The 22232-nt window shown below is 33.4% G+C and overlaps 2 protein-coding genes across 6 annotated transcripts in view; one reads left to right on the top strand and one right to left on the bottom strand.

Moving 5' to 3' along the window:
• Window positions 1-22232, top strand: part of Sap30 (Sin3A associated protein 30) — a 60510-nt gene that overhangs the window by 4489 nt on the left and 33789 nt on the right. For 2 of the 3 annotated variants that reach the window (XR_006848016.2, XR_009225236.1), the window contains exons 5-6: window positions 8994-9056; window positions 12677-12824. Coding sequence is in view for 1 of the 3 variants with exons in the window: in XM_046427528.2 (XP_046283484.1) it covers window positions 1519-1641 (123 nt within the window). In the remaining 2 variants the exon portion in view is untranslated. Of the gene's footprint in view, window positions 1-1518; window positions 1853-8993; window positions 9057-12676; window positions 12825-22232 lie in introns of those variants that run through there. The other variant, XM_046427528.2, reaches the window with a different exon arrangement.
• The window catches only part of Scrg1 (stimulator of chondrogenesis 1), a 129969-nt gene continuing 112087 nt past the window's right edge, over window positions 4351-22232 (bottom strand). For all 3 annotated transcript variants that reach the window (XM_058573675.1, XM_046427534.2, XM_058573674.1), the window contains exons 2-3: window positions 11013-11265; window positions 4351-8878 (exon numbers count right to left, since the gene is read on the bottom strand). In XM_058573675.1, the coding sequence (XP_058429658.1) occupies window positions 8824-8878; window positions 11013-11251 (294 nt within the window). In that variant the 5' untranslated portion in view covers window positions 11252-11265 and the 3' untranslated portion in view covers window positions 4351-8823. The remainder of the gene's footprint in view (window positions 8879-11012; window positions 11266-22232) is intronic.

Here is a 22232-nt window from a genome sequence, read left to right as displayed (position 1 = left end):
CACAATAAAAAAGGGCTGGGGATGTGGCTTAATGGCAGCATCCCTGAGTTCAATCTCCAGTACCAGAAAAATAAATAAAATAAAATATTCATATTAATTAAGATAAAAATAAATAGAACTTTTTCAGTTCTTTGACAAAATTTTTTTGAATGCTGTTAAAATCCAAGATGCTATTTAGCCACAATTTCTTTTCTATTTCTTGCCTACATAACAAAAATAAAACTCTTTTCTTTATATTTGATTTTAAAGATCTAGTCCATTTTTGATTGTGCAATAACATAGATATTGCCTACCATGAAGTGGATCAGATATAAATTGAGTAAAGTCACCTTTGTTCTGCAACATGTATATGCAATGTGTATTTATTTATTTGTTTATTTATTTTTTAAGAGAGAGAATTTTTTTAAAATTTATTTTTTAGTTTTCGGCGGACATAACATCTTTATTTGTATGTGGTGCTGAGGATCGAACCCAGGCCGCACGCATGCCAGGCGAGCGCGCTACCGCTTGAGCCACATCCCCAGCCCTGCAATGTGTATTTAAATGCATACATATTTTAATGCAAAATTTAAAACTGAAAATTTTGATAATCCAAACTTATAAAAACAGTTATATTATTCTAGAGCTATTTTTTTTTTAATAAATAAGAAATCTAGATTCCAGGTATGCTTATCATCCTCCTCCTCCTCCTCCCATTTGCTCTATTCTACTATTGCTAATTGTAGTCCACACATTAGATTAGCACCACAAAAAGACAAGGAAGCAAATATACAGTCTTCAATGAACATTCTCCTTTCTCCTTTCATTTTCTGTTCATAAGTTGTGTTCAGAAAAAACTTCAAGGAACCAGGCTGGGGTTGTGGCTCGGCGGTAGAGCACTCACCTAGCACATGTGAGGCCCTGGGTTCCATCCTCAGTACCACATAAAAATAATTAATAAAATAAAGGTATTGGGTCCACTACAACTAAAAAATAAATACTAAAAAAAAAAAACTTCAAGGAATCTTTATAAAGAATAATTCTAATAAATGAATTAATAAATATAAGTAGCAGCAAAGATATTTGTAAACTATTTCATGGTTTCGCTAATATAAAAAATTCGAGAACTTCATTTTATTCTTTTTCTAAGTTGTAAACCATTCCTAGTGTGATACATGTGGACTCTTCAGTTTTTATCTGATGCATATTTAAAGTTTAAAAGTAGAAATATTTACTTCCTGATCTAGACCCAGTTGTAAAATTTAAAATATAAGGAAATATACTGCTAATCAATGTATATTTAATTAAATAGGGTCAAAGGGTCCTTTAAAATCAGACTGTCTTTTGTTCATAACATCTTATTTTTGTGTGTTTTTTTGTCCTGTTGCTGTTTTGTTAAATATAGTTTGATTTTTAAAAGAAATAACTCTTATCATCACATACCACTTTTGAACATTTGATGAAACAGTACCTTTTACCTATTTTATGAAGCCTGTTATATCTAAAATTTAATTTCCTCGATTTTTTTTTTCTTTATAGATAGTTGGTTGCCACTTTAGGTCTATTCCAGTGAATGAAAAAGACACCTTAACATATTTCATCTACTCAGTGAAGAATGACAAGAACAAATCAGATCTCAAGGTTGATAGTGGTGTTCACTAGGAGAGATGGCGTTAAGTCTAATATGTGGATGTTCAGATGTTAAGACTGTTTACTGTTTTTTCACATGTAGAAATGTTCTTTGTGTATTTTTTCTACAGAGAATTTTCTCTGGTTTTATTTCCTTTGTTTCTGATTCTAATAATTAGCTGGAAACTCATGTAAAATGAGCTTCCTAGATTAAAAATATTTTAAATAAAGGTTATTACTATTATAGTTGCTTCGGTGTATTTATTTTGTGAAACATGATTTTTAAACTGACTTAAGGAATCAATATTAATTGAAATTCTAATGTAAAGAGCCTACATTGATGTAACCCTTTTTTTTAAATTCCATGAAATTAACAGCTTAAGTAGCAAATGTAATTTACATTGGCTTTCACTGGGGAAGTTTGATTTGAAATTAAGGATATCCTAAATAGCATTATTTTTTAAAGTATTTTATAGTGCTGTCAGAGTTGAAAATAGACTTTCAGTAGGATGCAACATCTTTTTATTTTCTTTCTTTGTTGTTATTACTTGAGGTAGTATTAAAAAAATAGTTTCATTTATGTGCCCACCTCTTTCCAAAGAAGACATAATGTGCCAATAAAGACAAACACAGTGCTGATAGTTGAAATAAGAATATAGAAATAAATTTTGTCTTAAGGAAAATTATTTATATAGCATGAAAATAGATAATACTTCTGCAGTGCCACTTAATTTTCAGTCATGTTCTGTGACATTTGTGTTGCAAATTATGACCGAAGTGTGGAAAGGTCTAAATATCTAACAAACTAATCCTTTAAAGTTTTGTTGTATGTAGTTCTAACTTGATTTGTATTGCATTTCCTTTTGATTCTGTCAGATTCTGCCATCTTAACTTCTGCTTTTCCCGGGATTGTATTGCTTAGCTAAATTCTTAGTTAATAATTGCAAATCAGATTTATAGCTTGTGATGTGAAAAAAACAAAAACAACAGCTCCAGTGAAATGTTCTATGATTGGCTGCAAATTTTATGCTGAAAATGGAAAAGATCACTAATGTAGCTCAAGTTTTTCAAGGTTGTCATTTGAACCTGATAATTGTTTGTTGTGGAGACAGTGGTGGATTGTAGGAAGATTAGCAGCATCTATGAAGTCCACACAGTAGGTACCAGTAGCATTGTTAAGGTGTGACAACCAAACATTACCAAACATCCCCACGGAAACAAAATTAACCACTGGGTAAGGACCACTGGTGTAGCTAAAGTACTAACTATATCTAAAGAACTGGTCTATTAGGTGAATAAATAAGATAAAGGTGTTGTGTCTATCTATAACTACAAAAAAAAAAAAGTTTAAAACAAATTGATAGTAGGCTTCCTTTTTCTTATTTAAAAAAAAAGTGTGAAAACTTGAAATTATTTGTTTACATTTAACTAGCTCTATGAACATAACCTTTGGTAATGTTAATTTTCAGAAACTTTGCATAAGAATGTAATTATTCAAGGAAATTAAATCCTTGTTAGAGAAATTTAAAACAAAAAAAGGGGGATCTTATGAACTGAGACTTGTAAGAAACTCATCAAGATTGAGTTAAGTTTTATATAATGATTTTAATTCCTTGCTATTGGGTTGTAAAACTTTTAAATTAATTAAACCTTTTAATCTATATCAGAAGTAAATAAATAAGTACTCCTATCTACAAGGGTGCGCACTGATTTTATTATTAGAGCATCAAGGAAAGGATTTAAATTTTACTGCCTTGGACTAGAGAAAAGAAGAAAGCATACCCTATAGAGGGGCTCAAAAAATAAGTCAGTTATTTGATACTAAAAGAATAATTTTAGGGAAGGCTAAAGAGTAATGCCTAAAATACATTTATTTTTAGAAATAAGCTATATATTATTTCCACATGAATTGATTTTTGAAGTTGAAGGGAAATTTTCATAACTTACAATCATTTAATAAAAATGTTCAGTTTGATGTGGTATTTAGTAAATTGAGAATGTTGTACAACCACTAGTTCTAATTTCAAAACTTTTTTCATCACCCCCCAAAAATAGTCATATATAATCATTCCCCATTTCTTCTTCTCTTCATCCCATCTACTTTTTGTTCCCATAAATTTGCTATTATGGATATATCATATAAAGGGAATCATACAGTATATGTTCTTTTATTTTAAACATTTTTAGTTGTAGACGGACATAATACCTTTATTTTTATGAGGTGCTGAGGATCGAATCCAGTGCCTCACACATGCTAGGAAAGCACTCTACCACTGAGCTACAATATGTCTAGTTTATTTTGTTTTGCACTGTTTTCAGGGGTTCATCCAACTTGCAGCAAGTATTAGTACCTTGTCCCTTTCAACCATAGATGAAAAACATGCCATTGTATCTATCAGTAATTTGTTTACCAATGCATCCATTGATGAACATTCAGTTTCTGCCTGGCTGTTAGGAATAATGCTGCTATAATCATTCTTGTACATATTTTTCTGTGGATATAGGTTTCATTGCTTTTGAGTACCCTTCAGTAGAATCACCGAGTCATGATAATTCTATATTGAACTTTTTAAGGAACTTCCAAATTTTCCAAGAGGCTAAACCATTTTACATTCCCACAAACCATGAGAGCTACTCTTTCTTTTTTTAATTAAAGCTATCCTGCTGGGTGTGAATGACCTTATTGTAATTTTGTTTTATATATCCTTAATGATCAACAGTAATGAACATCTTTTCATGCACTTGCTGCCACTTGTATATCTTCCTAGAAAAAAATGTTTATTCAAGTCCTTTATTCACTTTTTAATTCGGTTGCCTCTTTCATGTATTGTATGAGTTCTTTATTCTAAAGGACTTCTTTATTAAACCCTTATCAGATACATGATTTGTAAATATTTTCTTCCACTCAGTAAATTCCTTTTTCACATTTGATAATTTTCTTTGATGCACAGAAGTTTTATTAAATGTTTATGTAGTCCAATTTAAGTAGCACTTCTTCTGTTGCTGTACTTCTGCTATAAAATCTGAGAATCCACTGCCAAATCCAACATCACGAAGATTAATGCCCATGTTTTCTTCTAGGAGTTCTATAGTTTTAGCTGCTAACTTTAGATTGTTGAATCAGTGTACTGTCAATTTTCATATAGGTAATGAGGTAGAGGGAGTCCAACTTCATTCTTTTGCATGTGGTTAGCCAGTTTATCCCAACACTTTTTTTTTTTTTTTTAAGAGACTGAATGATGTTGGCACCCTTGTTGAAAATCATTGGCTAGAGATGTTGGGGTTTATTTTTGTATTCTCAATACTATTTCATTGATCTACATGTCTATTAGCCTTGTTTTGAAATCAGGAAGTGAAATTCCTACTTTCTTTGTTTTTCTTTCCAATGTTGTTTTAGCTGTTCAGGGCCCCTTGCAGTTCCATATGGATTTCAAGATGGATTTTCCCATTTTTTACCGAAAACGTTATTAGAATTTTGATGGGATTGCATTGAATCTGTATACTGCTTTAATATTGCCATCTTAACAATCTTAAGCACTCTAATCTATGGGATGGTTTTCCATTTAGTTAGTCCTGCTTTAATTAATTTCTTAAGTGTTTTATAGTTTCAGTATACAAGTCTTTCATTTCCTTGGTTAAATTTATTCCTGGATATTTTGTTCTTGTTAATGCTATTTTACATAGAATTGTTTTCTTAATTTCTTTTCTGGATTATTTTTTAATGGTATAGAGAAACACAACTGATTTTGTGTGTGTTGACCATTGAACTATGCTGAATTTATTAGTTCTAGGAGTTTTTTGTTTTGGTTTGGTTTTTGTGAATTCCATGGGATTTTCTACAGAGAGAATCATGTTAATATGCAAATAAAGGTAGTTTTACTTCTTCCTTTTCAATTTGAATGCCTTTTATTTCTTTTTCTTGACAAATTGCTCTAGCTAGGACTACCAGTACAATGTTGAAGAACAATGGTAAAAGCAAACATTCTTATTCCTTTTTTTCAAAAGTGATTTATTATGGAAAGAACATATGTGTGTCTATTGATAATTACAAGGAAGTTAAAAGTTGCAAAATGATCTTTGAATATTCCTACTGTTCTCCAACAGTTGTTGCTCATTGTTTTGGTTTTTCTATGTTGCTTCCAGTTCTCTAATAATCCTATACAATCAGTACCTAATCCCATATGTAATACATATTTTTTTTCAGGGAGTCCCTATGAGAGATTATAATGAGAAAAGAGGAATTAATACTATCAAGAAAAGATGAGCTTTGGTATTACTGTCAATCTGGTGCTTGCAACATGGGACTTATAGTAAAAACAAGGATATAGAAAGTCAGATATAAAGCTAAAATAAAGACATTGTTATTCAGAAAGCATTTAGCCCATGTGAACTATTTGAAATGTACAATTGTATTTCCTATCCAGAAAAGTCTTGCTTTTCTAAAAAGGAAATAAATTAGATGATGCTATTAAACAATGTGGTAAGATACTAGAATAAGATTGGCCATATTTACAATCTGGTTTACTGCTTATTGATAATGTAACATTAGCTAAGCTATGTAATTACTCTAAACCTTGGGCTTTTTTTTTTTTTTTTTTTTTTTTGGTACCAGGGATTGAACTCCGGGGCACTCAACCACTTAGCCACATCCTCAGCCCTATTTTATATTTATCAGAGACAGAATCTCACTGAGTTGCTTAGCACCCTGCCTTTGCTGAGGCTAGATTTGAACTCATAATCCTCCTGCCTCAGCTGTCTGAGCCTCTGGGGTTACAGGTGTGCACCACAACACCCAGCTTAAACCTTGGCATTTTTTGTCCATAGAAGAGGGATAAAGACAGTATTTAATTAGTTCAGTTGTTTTAAGACAGTATTTAGCATAATAGTAAATTTTTAATAAAAGCTTAATTGTATTTTATAACTAAAATCTATTGGAAAAAATATCTGTTCATTAGTTTGATGAGGAAATATTTGCCTTTAAAAACATATTGACCAAGTCCGGAAAAATTACATGAGGTAAACTCTGTGAACATTTATGTTTTACACTTACTTGTTAATATAGAGAAGTATATATAGTTCTATAATGTACTCATTTCTAAAAGAATATTATTGAATTTCATGTTCCAGTTATTTCCAGAAATGAAAGAATACAGTGAAGAAGAATCATCGGTAATCTATAAAATTTAGTTCTTAAAAAAAAGTTTTTTCTTGGGCTGGGGTTGTAGCTCAGTGGCAGAGTGCTTGCCTTGCACATATGAGGCTCTGAGTTCCATCCTCAGCACCACATAAAACAAATAAATAAAAATAAAGATTTTTTTTTTAAAGTTTTTTCTCATCAGGTTTTGATTGCAAAAGAGCACAGTAAAAAGCTACTGTTGCCTCACTTGTACCCTCATGCTGATGTCATTTATAAGAGATAATGGATTGTTAGCACTTTTTCCCCCCTTAGAAAGAACAGAAAATGAAACAAGTTTACTGATGGGTTTGTTTACCTGTTCTATGCACTATTCCAGAAAATGGATTTAAGACACCTTTTCTTGAGTCAATCTTGATTTTTATTGCCAGTCAATTCAGTGAAGAAAGGCCAATTAAATCATATACTATCTTGATAAAACAAGTAATTTGATTGCTTTGTACAATTCTGTTTCTCTTCATGAATTTCATAGAAGGTCATAATATTGAAAATATGTTCTGGCCTGTATTTATTTTAAGAGACACTGAATTATACCTCAAAATTGTTTAGCCCAGCCCAGTAATGATTATTAAACTGAATTGATACTAGATACTATTTTGAATGGAATATTCAGAAACAGATCAAGGACCTCCAAGAATGTAATTCAATGAAATAATGTAATTTTAGTCACAAAATATCTCCTCGATTGCCTGCATGGTGTTTCTTAAACTTTTCCCCACAATATTTTGTTCCCCCTACCTACAATACTTTGTACAGTATCCTATACTTCTCTAGAAAAGGTTTCACATTTATAAATAATTACTTGTTTATAATGATTTTATAGCTTTGTTAGAACACAAGTTCCAAGAGGACAAGACCATCTTATTCATTATGATATCCCAAAATATTAATAGTGGCTGGCACATAGCATGTAATAGAATTTTACAACATGAAAGGCTTTCTGATGTTACCCCAGATGATCATTATAAGTCAACAAATACCTCTCAAAATATGGGGGCATAGTTCAAAGCCATATCCTCTAACAATTAGGAAATATATTTAAAGTCACATGTTTTAACTTTTAAACTTTATATGATTCTGAAATTTTCAACCTGTGTCTTTCTTTATGTATGTTTTGTTATTCTAAGAAAAATCCATACTTCAGGGATATGTATTATGTTTTGATCCAACTGCGTGAGGGTGTAGTATATGAGCTTCAGAATTGGAATTCTTCATATTTTGCCTTGATTTTAAGGTTAATATCTTGATTTTAAGATTTAATCCCTTAAATTTGAGATAGTATCTGAAAAATGGAGCTAAGAAAAATATCTCACAGTGTTTTTTTTAAATAGTAAAATTAAAATGTATTTAAAGTGAGTGGCATATATAATATACATTTAATTATTAGTTCCTATTTTCCTTCTTTCTAGAATACTAGTTTCCCTTCCAATAAGTTCAATTTGTAACATTTTTTTTCCATTAAATATTCATAGTTATGAAACTAGACACATAGACACAGTGGTGCATGCCTGTAATCCTCGTAACTTGGAAGGCTGAAGCAGGAGATCTCAAGTTCAAACCAACCTCCGCAATTTAGCGAAGCCCTAAGCAAATGAGACCCTGCATCAAAATAATAAAATAACAGGGACTGGGGATGTGTCTCAATGGTTAAGCGTCCCTGGGTTCAATGCCTGGTACCTAAATAAACAAACAAACATGGTCAAAAAACTGTCAACAACTAAAAGTATCCTCAATGTTTGAGTAGGGATTCTGACATCCATCTGGGGGACAAAATTCTTTACAGAGTATAGTGAACATCTCATAAATGGAAAATCTAGAGACAAGGTCTACATTATTAACAAGGTCTACAGAGAAAAATTAAATTGAATTAACTTTTATTACTACTTGCTTAACACAGGTTCACTTGACCTAGGCAAATAAGACTTTATAGACTCTATGCTTTATTTCACTGGATAGAAACTAGAAATTCAGCACACTGATAGGAAATTAGGGATGGTGTTCTCCAGAATACATGAAGATTTTCAGTGATTGTTGCAAGGGATTACAAAAGAGATCTTTGGTCCAAAGAAGATATCTCTGAAAGAAAATAGAATATAAATTAAATTTAGCTGAAAATGAAGATTTCTATTAGTCTTATGAATTAAACATTGATAGTGATTCCCGGGATTTCAGATATGACTATTGTTTTCAGGTGAATAAAGTACAAAGGGATGAATGGAAGGATATGTCACAGAACTAACAAGGACCAAAAAAGGTAATTAATTCTTCTATTTTCCTCCTATTTGCCACTGATGGCATGCTATCATTTATCTATAAAGTAAGGAACAAATAGATAATTTCAAAACCTTATAATCATACATAAAGTTTTATTTGTCTGATAAGGGGATGGGATGTGAAGTTTGAATCTGCTGATAAGAAACAATGTTAAAACTTTCTTAGTCATTAAATAAATTTCTAGGTTTCATAGGGAAAAGAGAAATGTCAAAAATCTACACTTTTTATTGGAAAGATCTCATAAAGCAATGTATAAATATGTATAGAATAAGGTACAATTGTATATATGTGTTATTATAGCTTATTAGAAATGTACTTAGCAAGGTAAATCTTGCTACTGAGAAAGGAGTATCCCAAAATCAAAGAGAAATTACTTATGTATGTTCACATTCCTCTCTATATCCATTAGCACAAATAATCACAAAATTATATGATAAATAAATACAAGTTCATTCCAGTAATTTTTTTCAAGTAATACAGTAACAAAAAGCAAGCACTGTATTTTTTAAAATATTTTTTTAGTTGTTGATGGACCTTTATTATTAATTTATTTATATGTGGTACTTAGAATCAAACCCAGTGCCTCAATACATGTGAGGCAAGGGCTCTACCACTGAGCCACAACTCCAGCGAGCACTCTATTTTAATATTAGATGGCATTTCATTTACACAGTACAAGAAAAATTAAGTCAGTTTTTGGGAATCATTCAGTACACTAATTCCCAAACTTGATCAAACATCAGAATCATGAGGATGATTTGTTAAAACCTAATTGCTGAGCACCTCCAGAGTTTTGGAGTCAGTAGATTGGGATTCAGGAATGAGTATGCATAATATGAGGGGAGGCAGTACTGGAGATTGAACAAAAAAATGTTTTGCCACTAAGTTACATCCCAGTCCTTTTTATTTTGAGATAGGTCTTGTTAAATTACTGAGACTGGCCTCAAACTCACAACCCTCCTGCATCAAGCCTCCCAAATCAATGGGATTGCAAGCATAAATTACCACACTGGCTATATGTGCATTTTAAACCCTGGAACACAGGGGATGAGGAAGCTTGTTTGGGGAGCCTTACCTGAAAACCAACTGGCTTGATGGGGAGAGGGGGGAAAAAAAATCTGGTACAAATCTGAATACCTAAGTTATAGTCTCAGGTCTGATATTAGTTAATTATGTGAGATAGTGCTTGTCCTTTCATGTCTCTGTATCTTTCTTTGGTAAAATAGTAATGTCTGCCCTTTGTACCTTAGGCTTTGTTAAAAGAATGGAAATATAAACAGCACATGTTGAAAGTAATTTGAAAAAAAGTTAATTTCAGTATACTAAAGATCATAATATTTGAAAGACTTAATAATTAGAGGAAGATGATTTTAAAATCAAGAGCTTAAAATATTTATTGATTTATCTACCACTAGTTTATACTTAAAATACACCTTTTTTCCAAAAAAGTAGAATTTTTGAACTTATATTTAGTTCATTCCTGGTTAATTCATACATGGAAATGGTTTCCTTTGACCATTACTCATCTTTTCTATCCAGTTGAGTAATTGGTACTGTATACTAGCATCTTTTATCTAAAACCTTTTACTGGCTTTCAAATTGGTTTAAGATGACAGCCTTGATGTTCATTTCTGCTACCAGTAGATTTTTTTATAGTAGAAACTAAATAGGGAATTCAGAATTTAATCGATTAAAGTGTTATTAATTTTCTGGTTTTTGCTTAGTTTTATTAAATTCTGTCAAATTCTGTTTCTTAAACAAAAATATTCAGTTCTTTACATAATGGTGATGATTATAGAAGACAGCTGGGATTTTAAAAGGATTTTACTTAAATGGGTAATTACTTTCAGCAAAACTATTTTAAAGGAAATGTCTTTTTAAAAGATTTGTTCTGCATACATTTCACAGCAATACATTTTATAATTTCATTCCTTACCTTGGGCAACAGAGCAATTCACTGAAATTGCAGTAACAGATCATCTCACATCCATTCCTATCCCAGAAATGGTCGTGGACATTTACATCCATCTGTGTCAGGTCAGCCACTCCTTCTGGAAGGTTGTGACAGTTGCGATCTTTTAGTATCTTTCTGTAGCAAGACAAGCGATTTGAAGGCATGGCTTGGACTCCTAGCAGCAAAGTTATCCCAACAGTGACAAGTACCATAAATTTCATCTTGGGTTTTGGCCCTGAGATAAAAGAGAAAACAGGATGTGTCAGTGTTTTGTTTTTTGTTTTGTTTTAGTTTTTAAGAAGAAATTCTTCCGAAGATAAAGTTCTGTAGCATTCTCATAAACTCGTGACTAGAAAGAATGGAAGTTGGCCTATCCATGCTTCTCTTTGTGTTTCTTGAAGTATGGTTTTCTAACTGTCTACAATAAAAATCACTTGTACTGATAAAAACCAAATGCTTGAACTACACACACACACACACACACATAAATATATATGTTAATATTTATGCATAATATAATATATGTAATAAATACATATTGCATATATATAATGAAAAATGCCAGGGGATGGAATGTGGTGGTAAGGGATAAAATCTGTATTTAGCAAGGTAGCCAAAGTTATATTTTTAAGCATTTTAAAATCAATAGCTTAAAATATTTATTGATTTATCTACCATTTATCTATCAACTGCTTTTAAGATAGTATAAACTCAGGTAAATTGGTAGAACAAATAGCATCATCTTATACAAAGAATCTTGGAGCTGGGGGTGTAGCTCAATGGTAGTGTTTGCCTATCATGCACAAGTTCCGGGGTTCCATCCCCAGTGCCACCAAAAAGAAAAAAGAAAGAAAAAAAATTAATCTTGACCTTGTATATTTTACATTTTTTATGTGGTACTGGGAATTGAACCCAGGGGCACTTTATCTTCATCCCCAGTCCATTTTAAAACTATTCTGAAACAAGGTCTTGCTGAATTGCTGAGGCTAGCTTCAAACTTGCAATCCTGCCTCAGCCTCCCAAATTATGAGATCACAGGTGTGTGCCACTGCACCTCATGCATATCATGTCATGTATCCTAACTAAACATTGCCAAAGTACCCAGGTCCTGTGCTGACAGACACTCATTTACGCTGATATTGACAGATGATATTCTATAGATACATTTATAGTTTGGTTAAGTTTTTAAAGCCTCCAGAATTATTTTTAGGTCCTCTTATTGTTACAAATTCTTATTAATGTTTTGAATTTTCATCTACATACAGCACTACATCTTAGTCCCAGTTGAGAATGTAAGCTTGACTTTCCATTTATAATCTAGCCTGTCCTTGAGGGCCTACAATGATGGGAAACCCATTACTGACCAAATCAATACATTCCAGTGACGTTTTCCTTATTGTAAAATATTTTTCTATAGCTTCCACCATCAATCCTAATTTGAATCCTGAGTGTCATACCAAACAAGTTTAATTCTTCTTCTAGGAAATAATTCTTTAAGTACAGTATTTATATTCAACTATGGCATATTCAGGCTTCTCTATTAGACATGAAGAAAATTCAAGCTATTATAGTAAAGGAAGAGCAGCAAAAGAGTGGAGGAATCAGAATTAGAATCCATAGTCATTCATATTTCATCTTTTTGACAGGTGCCAATTTATCTTTCCCACCATATAAAGAGGAAGGAGAAATGGTTACTTCTCTTTGCATCTTGTACTTTGAAAGAAAGCTCTACTGTTGAAATTTCTATATGGAATTTTCAGTGATTAGATGCAGCTTAAGAATGAATTATTTCAGGTAAGGTATGAAAATTTTTTTTTAAAGATGGGGTCCCTCCATGTTGTACAGTCTGGTCTTGAACTCCTGATGTCCACTGATTCTCCTGCCTCAGTATCTCTAATAGTTGGGACTATAAGCATGCACCACAGCACAGGCCTACCATCAAATTTTTCTTTTTTTAATGTTCAGAGAGTAAAAATACTCCATCATAATCCTATGAGTTTCAAATTTTCTTTATTTTACTTTCTAATTTGAGCTAATAATTTTTGGCTTTGCTTATATATTTTCTTAGAATTATAAATATCCAGTTTAATTCCTACCTCCAACCATTAGTAAAAGAAAAAATAAAAATGAGATCTATTTCATCAGACAATTTTTTTCTGATTTACCGGAGTAAAACATTGATGTTATAGTGCTTCATAATTCAGCATATACACACACACAAACACACACACACACACACACAATGCCTTTTGAGGGCCTTTTGCTGATCTTAGTTAAAGTTTAATAGCTTAAAACATATTCTTGGCCAAGGATGAAGCTCAGTGGTAGAGCATTTGCCCAGCTGCTATTGGGTTCAATCCCCAGTTCCAGGGTAGGCAATGGGAATGGGGAATATCTTATTATAAGATGCTCCAGTTCTCAATTATCTCAGATTAGAACCTCCTTCGATACTAGTAAGATATGTGAGACACATTTCTGCTGCATGGTAGGTGTATACCTGTAACCCAGAAACTTGGGAGACTGAGGTGGGGAGATTCCAGGTGGGAGGTGGGAGACCATCAACAACTTAGTGAGATCCTATCCCAAAATACAAAATTTAAAGAACTGGGGATGTAACTCAATGCTAGAGGCCTTCTGTGTTCAATATCCAGTATTGAAAACAAACAACCACATTTCCTGACATTCTTTCAGTTTAATCTTCAATAAGAGTAAAGTTATCATTTGTTGGGCATTTATTATATTACACAAATCACCAAAACCATTATGTTTTTTAAAATATTGAGGTATAGAACTGAATCCCACTATATAAGCAAAGTATTATAAACAGTTTAATTGAGGTAAAACTAACATATGATAAATTGCAAATACTTAATTTGAGAAGTTTTGGCATGTATAGATTCTCATGAAACTGTCACCACAATCAAGATAATAAACATATTTCTCTCCCCTAAATCTTCTCAGACCCTTTTGTAATACATCCCTCCTTATCTCTCACCTCTATGCAGACAATCCATGATCTGCTTTATGAAGTTACAGATTAATTTTATTATTCTAGAATATCATGTAAATTGAATCATAAACTATGTACTCTTTTATGTAGCTTATTTCACTCAACGTATTAATCTTGAGATTTGTGTATGCTGTATGTATCAATAGTTGATTTCTTTTTATTGCTCGATGTGTTCATTGTATATACTATAGATTTTCTATTCATTCACCTGTTGATAAATACACAGGTTGTTTTCAGCTTGGGCGATTATAAATACAACCGTTATGAACATTTGTATACAAGTCTTTATAAGATCATGCATTTGTTTGTTACTTTTGAGCAAATACCTAGGTGTGGAATAGCTCAGTTACATGGCAAGTGTATTTTACCTTTTTTAGAAACTCCCAAACTGCTTTTTAAAAATGATTATACATTCCCACCAACAGTGTAGGAAAGTTCTAGTTTCTCCATATTCTCCAACACTCAGTATTGTCACTATTTTAAAATTTAAAATTTTAGCTGTTATAAAGCTGTGCAATTGTATCTCATTGTGGTTTTATGTAGACTTTCCTTACTGATTAATGATGTTGAGCCTTTTTTTATGTGCTTATTTTTCACTTGTATATTTTCTTTGTTGAAGTTTATTTCAAATCTTTTGTGAATTGAAATATTTTGGGTTGCTGATTTTCTTGAGTTTTTAGAGTTTTTGATATTCCTTGAATCCAAATTATTTATTAGGTATATGCTTTCTAAATATTTACTCTTCTCTGTCACAGGCTTTCAATTTCATTTTCTTAATGGTGTTTTCAAAGATCAGAAGATCTCAATTTGTTCTTTTATGGATCATGCTTTTGATGCTACATCTAAGAATCATTGCCTTACTCAAGGTCACAAAGGTGTTCTCTGGTGTGTTTTCTTCTATAAGTTTTATTTAAGTTTTAGGTTTTGTACTTAGTTATGGTCCATTTTAGTTAATTTTTGTACATAGTGCATGATATGAATTGAAGTTCTTATGTTTTCATATAGTTGTCAAATAATTTCAGCACCATATGTTGTTTCTCCCTTGAAGTGCTTTTAACTTTGTCAAATATCATTTTTCAGTATAAGTGTGGGCCCATTTCTATACTCTTCGTTTTTTTCTCTTGATCTATTTATTTATCTTTATGCTAAAACTACAGTTTGATTACTGCCACTTTTTTGGTGGGAGGGACGGGTACTAGAGATAGAACTCAGGGGCAATCAACAACTGAGCCATATCCCTATCCTATTTTGTATTTTATTTAGAGACAGGGTCTCACTGAGTTGCTAAGTACCTTGCTGGCTTTGAACTTTTGATCCTCCTGTCTTGGCATCCTGAGCCTCTGGGATTACAGGCACGCGCCACCATGCCCAGCTTGATTACTGCCACTTTATAATAGTTCTTAGAATCAGGTAGAGTTGGCTCTACAACTTTATTCTTTTTTTACAAGTTGTTTTGGCAATGCTAGGCTCTTGTATTTCTGCATGAAGTTTAGTATCATCTTATCAGTTTCCATAGAAAAAGTCTGCTGGAATTTTGAATGAGATTGAATTGATTCTTATATTTGCTCTTCTTATCTATTAACATGTTTTCCAAACTTTCATGTTTACTTATTTATATTTCAAGGGTGTTTCTTTATTTTTTTTATTGTATTGTGGTAAGGATACTTAACAAGAGATTTGCTCTCTTAACAGATTTTAAGTGTACAATAAATACAGTATTGCTATCTGTAGGCATGGTTTTGTACATCAGATCTCTACCACTTGTTCATCCTGCCTAACTGAAGCATTATATCTATTGATTAGAAACTCCCCAATGTGCCCTCCCACAATCCCTAGAAATCAATGTTAGATTCTGTAATGGTTTGGACTATTTTAGATAGTTAATTTTAGTGAAATTATATAGTATTTGCCCTTCAGTGATTGGCTCATTTTACCTAGCATACCATCCCCTGTGTTTAGTCATGTAGCTGAATATTGCAGAAAATTCTTCTTTATTACGGTGAATAATATTCTATTGTATGTATAAACTAAATTTTAAAAATTCATTCATCTAGCATTTTAAAAGTCCATCTCTCTACTTTTGAATAAGTAGCCAGAAGAAGAATTGCTGGATTATTGGTTGTTCTATTTTAAATATTTTGAGTAAACTCCATCCTATCTTCCACGGTGGCTACATATTTTGCGTTCCTACCCTCAGTGTACAGTGGTCCCAGTTTTTCCACATCCTTGCCAAAATGTATTGCCTTTTATTTTGTGGTTTTGTTTTGCATTTCCCTGATGATTGATAACCTTGAGCATCTTTTTATATATCTTGGCAATTTGTATATCTTCAATGGAAAAATGTCTATTCGAGTTGTTAGCCGATTTTTAAATTGGGTTATTTTATCTATTTATTTATTTATTTTTATATTGAGTTGTAACAGTTTCTTACACATGTAAAAATTAACCCTTAGTCAGGCACAGTGGCACATGCCTGTAATCCCAGGGGCTTGGAAGACTGAGGCAGGAGGATTGCAAATTTAAAGTCAACACCAGCAATTTGGCAAGGCCCCAAACAACTTATTGAGATGCTGTCTCAAAAAATAAAAAGGGATGAATTTTGTGGCTCATTGGTTAAGTGCCTGGGGTTCAATCTCTGGTGCTAAATAAATAAATAAATTAATAAATAGAACCCCTTATCAGATATATGGCTTATAAATATTTTTTCTTATTCCATAAGCTTCCTTTTTACTCTAGAGATTATTTCCTTTGCAGGGCAACAATTTTTAATTTGAAATAGTCCCACTTGTCTATTTTTGCTTTTGTTTCCTATTTTGGGCATCATATCCATAAAATTATTAAGACCAAAGTCAAGAAGATTTTCCCCTATATTTTCTACCAGAAGTTTTATTTTCAGGTCTATGTTTAAGTCTGTGATCCACTGTAAGTTGATTTTTGCATTGAGTGTAGTGGTTCTATTTCATTATTTTGCATGTAGATGTCCCACATACAAAATGGTGCAGTCCCATTCCCAGCACCATTTGATGATGAGACTGTCCTTTCCCCCATTATATAATTTTAGCTTTGTTGTTGTTGTTTTTCTGAAATGCTGGGGATTAAACTCAGGGCCTCATGCATGTGAGGCAAGCACTTTATCACTAAACCACAAACCCATCTCTCCTACATTTTCTGTTGTGTCTGGTTTTGCACTCACCCAGGGTACAGGAGTCTTTTAGTTTCTTCATTTCTCACTAAGGGAATTATCCAGGTGTTGCTGTTGAATTGGTGTGTCCATGAAAGGAAGGAGAGTCTACGTCTTCCTATTCTACCATCTTGCTGACGTCAATCTCAGATATATTTCTTTTAAGTGGTCTATAGTTTGGGCTTAACTTTTGAACTACTTACTTTTAATGTGATTATTGACATGGTTATGTTTAAATCCATTCTCTTTGAATTTGTTTTCTATTCAATCCATGTGTGCTTTTCCCTCTTTTTCTGTGTTCTTTTGGCTTAATAGAAAATTTTTACGATTTCCTTTTACCTTCCTTAATGCCTTTTAAGCTGGAATTCTTCATTTTGCTATTTTAGTGGCTGCTTGAGGGCTTATAGTATACTTTTAGCTTATCAGTGTCTCTCTCAAGAGATATTATGCCACTTTACATATAGTTTATGAACTTTACGTTAGTATACTTGCGTTTCTCTCTTTCTGACCTTTATGCTGTTTTTCTTATAACATTTTATACACTCACATATTATAAATCCCATACTTCTTGTTATTATTTTTGTTTAACCTGTCAATTATATTTTAGGGATTTGACTAATGTGAGAAAATATCTTATACATTTGTTTATTCATGTACTAGTTTCCATTTCTATTTTTTTGGGGGGGGGCTTTATTTTATTTATACGCGGTGCTGAGATTCGAACCCAGGGCCTCACACATGCCAGGCAAGCACTCTACCACTGAGCTACGATCCCAGCCCCTAGTTTCCATTTCTAGTGCTTTCCATTCTTTTGTGTAGATCCATAGTTCCATCTAGTATCATTTTCCCTGTGCCTGAAAGTCACCCTTTAGCATTCTTGTAGTGAATATTTGTTGGTGACCAATTCTTTCAGCTTTTGTATGTCTGAAAATGTATTTATTTCAGCTTTTTTGCTTTGTTTTGTTTTTGAGGTCCTCGCTAAGTAGCTGAGGCTGCCTTGAATTTGAAATCTAGTTGCTGGGATTATAGGCATGAGCCACCATGCCTGGCATTTTTGTTTTTTGTTTGTTTGTTGGTGTTTTTTTCCCTTCTTTCAATAAGTATCTGTTTTAATGTCTTAGATACTAATTCTAATATTTGTATCAGTTCTGAGGTTGTTTTAATTTATTGATTATTCTCCTGTGATTTATGGTTTCCTGCTTCTTTGAATGCCTGGTAATCTTTGATCAGTCGTCAAACATTGAAAACTTTATTTTATTAGATAAAATGCTATATAGTTTTATATTCTTGTATACTTATGCTTTGTTATTGGAAGTGACTAAATTTTTGCTTGGAAACAATTTTACCCTTTCATGTCTTGCTTTTATGATTCATTAGGTAGTTCCAGAGCAGTGTTTAGTCTAGGGCTAATCATTACTTATTGCTGAGACCAAACCTTCCTGAGCATTCTACCCAATGCCCTCTGAAATATGAGGGTTTTTTTTTTTCCAATCTGCTCATTCCTAACCTTTATGAGTAGGCAGGCATTCTGCATTCTAATCCTTTTGGATTTCCTCCCTGACCTTGGACAGCTTTCTCATGTGGATATACTGGTTAGTTTTCTGCTGAATATTTGAGTGGGGCCCTCAGTAGACCTCCAGAGTTCTTTCTCTGTGCATGTCTTCTTTCTTTTCACTGGTACTCTGTTCTGTGAACTCTAGTTGGCTTGGTCTCCCTATCTCTCATCTCCATTTCTTAAATCAGGGAGTCAGCTGGACTCTGTCAGGGCTGCCTTTGTCTGTGTTGCAGCCTGGAAACTTTTCTCAAGGTAGTAGATTGGGAAATCTTTAGAGCTTCTCTTGTTACTCATCTCTTAGAGACATGTATCCTTTGCTGCTTGAAAACCAAATGTTCATATATTTTGTTGTTTCAAGTGAGCAGGTAAATCTGATTTCTATTACTCCATATTAGACAGAACAAAGCTTCCTATATCATCCTTTCTAAATTGTAACTAGTTTTAGAGGAATACGAAAGAAGGATACCCAAATCCTATAGATCCTAAAAATCAGCTGTGTTCTATTCTGGTAATTACATTACTCAAACTCAATTATCAAAATTATGTTTCTTTCTCCTACTCTCTTTCCCAGGTTGAACAGTGGTTCCTCTGGTTCCCATCTCTTGGATAGGGTTAGTTGCTGGTGGGTCCCAAATACAACAAATAGGACCCTTTATTATTTGCACAAGGAACCACAGGCTTGCCCTTCATACTTCTAATATAAACCTTGTCTGTTTTGTTCTAGAAAAAATGGGCTGTTGAAATACAGTCTGGAATCATTCTCCTATCTTTAGGCCCAAATCTTCATACCCTTGTTCAGGTGATTTATTAGACTTCCTCTGCCCATACGAAGACCAAGCTGTTAAGGATATTTACAGGAACTGCAGCCAATATTGGAAACATGGGGCAAGGCGGGGACTGGCACTGGTGTGGGCCTGTCTCACTGACAAAGTAATTAAGTAATTGTGTCAGAAAAATGAAAATAGGAACAAGCTAGTTTATCTGATTCAACTTAACAAATATTTGTTAGTGTTTTCTTTATGCGAGATAGTGTTCTAAGTACTAGGAATACTAAATGAATTCAGGAAACTAAAAATCAATAAATAAACATAGCTTCTTCCAACAACTCCAAATTCTTGGAGTAAAAGTTAACATCGTTACAATGGCCTTATAATGCAATCTGGTTCCCTATTATCTCTAAAATAATCTACTTTTCTTTGTGTTAATTCTACTCCAGTATTACTCAAGAATGACAGATACTTTTTAAAAAAATTTTTTAGTTATAGGTGGACACAGTATCTTTATTTTATGTGGTGCTGAGGATAGAACCCAGTGCCTCACACATGCTAGGCAAGCGCTCTATCTCTGAGCCACAACCCTAGCCCAGATACTTTTTGCCATAGAAACTTTTCACTGGTTGCTTCTACTTCTTAGAATGCTCTTTGATCAGATATCAGCATTTCTGAGTTCCCATTCAGTTTTTTTAAATTTATTATTTTTAGATATACATGACAATAGAGTGTATTTTGACATATTATACATACATGGAGTATAACTTATTCTAATTAGGATCCCATTCTTATGATGGTGCATGATGTGGAGTTCCATTAGTTGTGTATTCATATATGAACATAGGAAAATTATGTCCAATTCATTCTACTGCCTTTCCTATTCCCATCTCCCCCGCTTTCCCTTCATTGTTTTTAGCTCACATGTCATCTCTTCTCTAAGCCCCACCCCACTACCTTATGTAAAATCATATCTCCTCTCATGTACTGTCAAGCTGCCTTGCTTGCTTTATTTTTCTAAATTATTACAAAATATAAAATTATTCTTCTAAATTATTATAAAATACTCTTATTATGCCTCCCCCTGTTTGAATGGAAGCTCCCAGAGAGCAAGGATTTCATCTAACATATATGAACCAACCACCTGAAATGGTTCCTGGCATTCTGGTGAGTGAATTCAAATAATATATCTTAATTTCTAAATGCTTAAAAAGTCAGGGAAGGCAGAGTTTCTCAGATTGCTAAACTCAGTATCTAGTTGTTACTTGGAGAGGTTATCAAGCTGTTAAATTCTTAAATTTGCTTGCCATCAGCTACTATTGTTTTAATAATCAGTTTTTCTGTAGTCTGACTTTAAAATGTGTTTCCCAACTTCTGTTATTTTCCTTTTTTTTTTAAATAAAAACTTCATTTACTTTGCTTATATCTGACTTAAAAAACATATGTAAGTATGTAAATGTATACATTTATCAGAAAATTTAACAGCTACCACCTGCCTTTAATCTTTCTTACAAGGTTCTTCTCTATCAAAAGGTTAAGTGAAAGGGGGAAAAATATTACAAACTCCTTTTTAATCTTTTTGCCTAATGTATTTGAAGAATTTTTCCATTGTTTTAGATCTTTGGCAGTTTTGTGGGGTTTTTTTTTTTTTTTTGTGTGTGTGTGTGTGTGCAGGGGTGGTGATATGTGTGGTAAGGATTGACCCCAAGACCTCAAGCATGCCAAGCAAGAGTTCTATCAGTGAACTGTGCTCCCACACCATTATTCATATCTTTTATAGCTTTGATCTTCCTAGTTTTTTACTATGTAGTCTTTTTTTTTTTTTTCCTAGCTTAATTCTGTCTCACTTGTGTGGCTTTTGGACAAGGTCATGCAGTTAGCCAACTTGAATTGGTGCTACCCTTCTTATCTTACCTACATATAAGTACAATTTGTTCCAGAGTTCTCTTCATGACAGCTGTTTTTCCCCCCTAATGGTCCTTATTAGAACCATATACCTCGATGACTTTTTTTGTTTTTAACCAAAAATATATTTTATTTTATTTTTTTTCCTTCTTGTTTTGGCTTCGGAATTTTAGTTCACAATAGCTAAACAGAAACAACCTAGACACCCATTTGTTGATGAATGTATAAAGAAAATGTGGTACATATACACAATAGAATATTACTCAGCCTCAAAGAAAAATGAAATTATGGCATTTGCAGGTAAATGATAGAGCTGGAGACAGATTGCTAGGGTTCAGCGCCTGGGTGCTTCTTAAAATCTGATCTTATCGGAGTGAACACCGAGCGCGGGGCGGCCGAGTTCCGGCTCCCGGAACCGTCCCGGAACCGCCCTGGCTCAGGGGTGCGGAGCCTGCGGAGGCTGCTTCTTGGACCCTGCTACTATCAGAGCAAACACCACGCACTAAGAAGCCGAATTCCGGCTCCTGGAACTGAGCCCGCGGGGACTGCTTCTTGGAGCTTACACTTATAGGAGCTTACACCGAGCACGGAGCGGCCGAGTTCCGGCTCCCGGAACTTCCCTGGACCGGGGCTAGGAGCCCGCGGAAACTGCGTCTCGGTCCGGGTCCTGCTGAGGGCCGGTCAGGACTCACCCGTTGCTTGGGTAGCCCGGCAAGGGGAACGAAATGCTGCCATTCGCATAGGATACCAACATGGCAGAGATCTGATGTCAGCAGAAAGCGGT

Source organism: Marmota monax, unplaced genomic scaffold (genome assembly GCF_021218885.2).
Source record: "Marmota monax isolate L192 unplaced genomic scaffold, Marmota_monax_Labrador192_F-V1.1 WCK01_AAM20220418_F8-fsc00159, whole genome shotgun sequence".
Lineage (NCBI taxonomy): Eukaryota > Metazoa > Chordata > Mammalia > Rodentia > Sciuridae > Marmota > Marmota monax.
This window is presented reverse-complemented; position numbering and strand designations above follow the sequence as displayed.